The sequence below is a fragment of the Ursus americanus genome, chromosome 11, assembly GCF_024610735.1.
Source record: "Ursus americanus isolate L20-20 chromosome 11, mUrsAme1.1.p, whole genome shotgun sequence".
Classification (NCBI taxonomy): Eukaryota; Metazoa; Chordata; class Mammalia; order Carnivora; family Ursidae; genus Ursus; species Ursus americanus.
The window spans coordinates 72863110-72869222 of record NC_142137.1 but is presented as its reverse complement, the minus strand read 5'-3'; the positions used below and the strand labels follow the sequence as shown (position 1 = coordinate 72869222).

Here is a 6113-nt window from a genome sequence, read left to right as displayed (position 1 = left end):
TCATTACCCAGATAAACTTCCTTCCTGATCATTTTTCTTGGGAAAGGGCAGAGACAAATGCCTTTATATTTAACATTGATCATCATAATTTTGTCAGCTTTACTAGTGATCACTGCCCTCTCGACGTTATTTTAGTTTTTATCCTTTGCAGTAGGCTGGCATTTTCTCAGCTGAGAGTGTGGAGCACCGTTTGTTTCACAGAGAGCACTGTACTGCTGTGACTTCCCGCCACTGCTCGTCCCGTGCTCCTGGAGTTACAACTAATAATTTCAGTTGTGTGCAAACTGTACTGCAATCTGATAACATTCTGACATATAACTGCAGGGCAGACTTTATGGGCACGATCAGAAAGCCAGCTTCCTGAATTATGCGCCAGTGTGTTTATTCATAAGAGGTTTGGAGTAACAAACATTTAGTGACAATCTTCTCCCTCTTCTGATGTCACTAGAGAAGCTCAAAGAGAAGGAAAAGAACCCACAAGAGACACATTCTGCGGGTGTTACAACACCTGAGCACAGGGGTGAGTGACGGAGCCTCTGCGTCCGTGTGTTTGTAATTTAAATCTTTGACTAAACAGTATTTCATCAAGAAAGGAAAAGTGGCCGGATGCCTACTCCGCTGATGTTAACAGAGGTGAACTCCAGGATGAAGTAGGCAGTCGCATAACCAATGTAATCGATAATCAGTAAACACCTCCGCGACGTGCTCCTTTTCCGTTGTCATGCTTTGTCATTTTTAATTTGTCCAGGAAACGTGTATCTTCCAGCAAGCGTTTGGGGAAAAGAAGGACGAAAAACTAGAAGTTTTATTCCAGAAAAGAGAGAGAATCTAAAGTTTGCCTTCTGATTTAGCCCAGACTCAGAGAACAAATATTTGATGGTTCCCGCCCCACTTCCCGCGCCCATGTGGAGACTTATATTCGAATTACATGTACATTTTCTTGTAATTGGAAAGCCACTTTAGTCACTCCAAAAGGCAACAAAGGAGACGTAAACGACAAGGAGAAACATTTTGCGTGTAAAATAATGAGTAGCAAACTGTCCGAGGAGAAGCAGGTGCCCTCTAGCCCCGTGGGCAGCTCCCGAGACCCTCCCCGCATGGCCAGGTCCTCAGCCAGTGCAAACTCCCGACGCCCGGGAAGGTACCCAACGACCGAGTCTGCGCCTCTCAGACGCGTCGCCCGGGGGGCTGATCGGTCCAGTTTTTCCTTCGTCGAAAAAATGCAAAGGCAACGGCAAAATACCCACTCTGTAAGGTAAGAATCACCGGAATTTTTTCCTGTTTCGCAAATTTAGGGATTACGACCTAGTGAGAGCCAGGGCTGGCGCCCTTTACGCGCGACGCTCGGCGTGCGCCCGGCAATTGCAGAAACGCGCTCAGCTTTACTAGGAGAGCGGAGTCGCACCAAGTCCCAGGGGCCCAACTTCCCCAGTTTGGTGCAAATACAAATATGCTCTTTTCCACTATGGGCTGTTTAGATGGGAGTAGGGAAAAACGGAGGTGAGGGAGGAATCTGGAGCACGCTTCAAAATAAAAACACTTAACAACTGGACGGACCGAAGCGAGTGGAAAGCGAGAAACTGCCCCGGGGCCAGACGCACGCCGGGCCCCCAGCCCAGTGTCAGCCAAGCGGCTGCACCGCCGCGCACGCCTCGCGCTCAGGTGACCGCCTTGCCCCTCGTGGAAGTTGGGCTTTGGTGCGCGTGCTCCAGTCCTGGAAAGGTGACCTAGTTGAGGGAGTCTGGACAGCTCGTCCCACCGCGTGGCAGCAGGACTGCGGCCCCCGACTCGGACCCGGAGTGCGGTAGTGACCCCGCGCAGCGCGCGGGTCTGGACGCACGCATTTGCGCGTCTGTGCGCTCTGGCGTTTCAAGTTCCCAAACTTCTGGAGGCTCCTTGTTCTGGGCGCCCATTGGGCGGCACATTTCTCTTCAGTTCAGTAGCAACTGTTTGGATTCAGGGCTGGGAAGGAGGGAGCATGGGGAGGAGGATGTCCCAAAAAGCCGCAAGTGAGGAGGTGGTCCTCAGGACTTTGGGGTGATGATCTCGCCGCTTTTCTTTTTTGAGCCATAGTTGCCCTTTCCATCCTTACCGGGGCAAACTGGGCTGCGCGCACGAAGTTCGTATTGAAGTGTGTTTCGCAAAGGGAGTCCTGGGGATGAATAGGCTTTCTAAATCTTGGTTTATTGGAAACACTGTGGGTTGATTTAAACTCCAACCAAACGTCCGAGTTTGAACTCCTCTCCCGGGAGCTCTGAGCACAGCGCGATTGGAACTGCTGGCCAGCCACCGGGAGGGTTCCCTGGCTCGGGCAAGGGACAGGCCGACGTGGCTTGCCCAGCAGCGCACAGCTGGAGCAGCTGCTGGGCGGCGGATTTAGAATCCGGAACACCAGACCTAGATGTGACGACGCCCCGCAGAGGCGCAGGAGCTCCCCTGCCCCTCCCCCACGCCCCGGGCCCGGGCGCCCAGCGTCCCCACAGGGCCGCGGGGGTGCGGGGCCCTGGCGCCCCCGGGCCCAGTGGCGGCGGGGCGCGCTACGTGGGCGAGGGCGGCGGCAGCGTGGGGAGCGCCCGCTCCGCCAGTGGGCGTCTTCTGCAGCCGCCGCCGCCACCTCCTCCACGGGCAGCGGCACTGCGGCGCTTTTCTCCGCTGCTTTCAAGCAGTCGCCGAGGCTCAGCCACCGGAGCGCGCACAAACCACGCCACGCTTGCAGGCAGCGTCTCCGCAGCCCCTCGCCCCGGCCGGGAGCACGCCGATTGTGCGCGCCAGCCGGCAGCCAGGCGCCGCCGCCGGGGACTCGCGCCGGGCCCCACGTCCTCCCGCACCCAGAGCGGGACGCGATGTGAAGATTGGGCCGGGAGGGGCGCGGAAGACCGGAGAGGAGAACCAGCCCCGCGCTCGGGCCGAACGGCCGGGGAAGGCAGGTCCTGCGGGGGCGGAGCCCGCCGAGTCCGGGCCCGCGGCGCGCCCCTCCCGCCGGCGGCCTGCCCCACCGCGGCCCAGGGAGGAGGGCCATGGCCAGCCCCGTAGAGCCGCTCGCTCCCCGCCCCCAGGCCCCCCTGCCAGCGGCCGGGGACGAGCTCGGATCCGGTCTCGGCAAACTCCGCCCGGAGCCCTGGGGCGGCGCTGCCGGCGGGGGGAGCGCGGTGGGCCCGGGTCCGGCCCCCGAGCGGCCTGGCCGCGGCCGGGCCGAGCGCGCCGCGCCCCCGAGCCCGCCCCCCTCCCCCGCAGACCGCGCCAGCCCCGCGGGGGGCCCGGGCGCCCAGTGTGCGCGCGGCAGCGGCGGCTGGGGTTCGGTCCGCGCTCCCTTCGCGCTCGCCCTCTTCTCCTCTGTCCCCTCCTCCTCTCCATCTTCCTTTTACTTCTGGCCGCCGCCCCCCCCGCCCCCTCCTTCTCTTCTCCCCTCCTCATCTGCCTTTCACCTCCCCGTGCGTCTCCCAGGAAGGGAGGGCGCAGCGGCTGCGGCGGCGCCTCGAGGAGGCGGCGGCGATGCTGGCGGCGGCGGCGGAGGAGGACAAGAGGCAGCTCCCTTGAGCGTCCCTCCCAGCAGTAGTCCCCGCGGCGGCGGTGGCAGCGGCGGCGGGCGGCGGCGGCTCTTCTTCTGCTCTGCGCTCCAGGGTTTGCTGCTCCCAGCCCGCGCCGGGCTCCGGCTCCCGCTCGGCCCGGCCGCCCGCCGCGCGGGCTCCCCCGGCTTCCCGGGTGCCGGCGGGGGCTGCCCCGGCCCCAGCCCAGGCGGCGGCGGCCGAACTCCGCGGCGGCCCAGAGGCGCCGGCTTCGCCCTCGCCGCCGCGTCCCCCCTGCTCTTCGGCTCCGACATGGAAGATGGACCTTCTAATAATGCGAGCTGCTTCCGAAGGTTGACGGAGTGTTTCCTAAGCCCCAGTAAGTGCCGAGCTCCTCATTCCCCGCGGTCGGGGGCGCGCAGGGTGCTTGTGCCGGGGCTTTTGGCGCCCAGTGGGCTTCCCTGAAGAACGGGAGGCTCGAGGCACATTGGTGGCGCGCGGGAGCGTCCGTCAGCGCCGGGACACCGGGGTTTCCCAGGCTCCGCGTGCGTGCGGGGGAAGGGTGACCCGGGAGGGTGGCGGGCGCCGCGAGGTGAGAACCGGACCCGCTGCCCGCCTCGGATTCCCTGGTGCTGTTCGTGGCCACACTTGCCCGGTCCGTGTTTGCAGTCTCTACTCTGTGACCCCCTCACGCCAGGCTCCTCTCCCCTTAGCCTGGGACCAGTGAGGCTGGAAGAAATGCACTTCCTTCCACTTGGGGCTCCCGCCCGCTGGTCCCCTGGCCGGGTGAGGCAGACCAGGACACCGGAGCTCCGTGCTCCCAAAGGTGCAGGCACTCGCGGTCTCCCGGGTTCGGTGTCGGTGTCCGGGCTGCTTCCCCCCTGCCCCCGCTGTAGTGACCCTGTTCCAGAGCGTGGACTAGCGGAGTGAAACGGGTGCGCCTCCACGAAGAGTCCACTTTCTCTAGATCTCGGGGTTTAGCTGGTGCTTGGGCTGGTAAAGGGAAGGACAATGGGGCGTTAGGGTGGAGGAGGAAGGCGCCGCGGGTTCGGGCCCCCGGGCCGACTAAGGCCGCCCCGCCTCCCCAGTCCCGGGTGCGGGGCTGAGAGCGCGCTGGAGCAGGGGTGTTAGAAGGCGTGTCGCGGGGGAGGGGGGCAAGGCTGAGCAGAATAGTCAAGGCAGAGGTTTGCTAGAAGGCAGGAGGCGGGAGATGTTAAGGGAAGAGGCGCCCGATGCGCAGAAGAGGGGATCGCCGTTGTTGTGGATGGAGGGCGAGCAAGGTGAGGACGGAGACCCAGGGGTGGGGAGTGGCGAAGGTCGCATCCTCCGGGCACCGGGCGACTCCGGCGCCAGCCGGGTTGGGCACGGTTCTTCCCGGCCCTAAGCGCGGAGCCCGGGCGCCACCGTCCACCGCGTGCGCACCCGAGCCTTTGTCTGCTGCTCGCTAGGGAACCGCGTTTCCGCGGCGCCTTCTCTCGGCTGACTCTCCAGGGTCGCGTTTTGGCTTCCTGCTCCCATCTGCCGCTCGCTCCCAAGCCCTGGCCAGTCTTTGCCTCTGGGCACTTGGGGTCCAGCCCTACCTCGATGCTAATACTTGTCTGGGCACGCTGCCCGCCTGAGCGCCGCTGGGTTGCAGCCCCTGGGCCTGCGAGCGCGTCCTGTGCGGGCCCTACAACCCCCAGCGATCCCGCCTCCCGGGCGCGGGGATACACGGGGGCCGGGTGGCCCAGAGGCCTCTCGCACCGCAGGCACCCCGGCTTCCCGCGGCTGTTTCTGCCCCTACTTGCCGGGGGATCTGATAGGACCGCCAGGCATGGTCCCCGGACTCCCCCCCCACCCCCACCCCTCCATCCTGTAGTCTCTCCTAGTCAGACGCAGCTCCCAGTTATCTGCTTCTTCAGGACCCCACGTGCAGGTGTTGGTTGATTTTTAGGTGCTGCATTTCGGGAGGGATGTGGTCTGGGCATGAGGGGCCACACACCTGCTGTCCTTAGATGGGGTCATTTTTATTTACTGAAACGGACACGGATTTGCCACGAATTGAAGGTGGAGTGAGAGCATGGAGCTCCCAAGGAGTTCTGAAGTGTGTTGGTGAAGACTTGGGCCTAGAACTGGGGTTCCTGCCTGTCCCCTTCTATGTGCATTTGTGCGTTCTAAATAAGCATCTACATTTCACATTTGGCAGCTGGGGTGTGTGTGGGGATGGAAGGGTGCCACGCCTTGCCAGTGAGGAGCACTATTTCGGGGAGGGGACAGTGGCAAGGAGACAGGGGTGTGGGCATTTGGGTGGAACAGGGTTTCCTAAAATGATGAGGTTTCTGTTTGTATGTTGCTGTTAGTGGGGTTTGTTAGTTTGGGGTGGGGGCACCTTGCCAGGGATGTTGTGGGACAGGATAAAGATGAACAGTCCAGGTTGAATGAGGCTGAGCTAGGGAGTACCCAGCAGGCTTTCCCTTTGGAAGGACAGAAGACCTAGAGAAGAAAGCCGTCAGAAGGGACCCACTCTGCAGAAAGTTCTGGCTGGGAGAAGCCCAGTGATAATCACACTCAAGAATTGCAGGTTTTTGTCTTTGTGTGTGTTTTCTTCCCTTGAACCAAGTCAGCAAG

General features: G+C 62.2%; 1 protein-coding gene across 1 annotated transcript in view; it reads left to right on the top strand.

Moving 5' to 3' along the window:
* The first annotated feature begins 3017 nt into the window (after window positions 1–3017).
* The window catches only part of PDE10A (phosphodiesterase 10A), a 285459-nt gene continuing 282363 nt past the window's right edge, over window positions 3018–6113 (top strand). Inside the window, exon 1 of the mRNA XM_045805465.2 lies at window positions 3018–3885. Coding sequence (XP_045661421.2) covers window positions 3018–3885 — 868 coding nt within the window. The remainder of the gene's footprint in view (window positions 3886–6113) is intronic.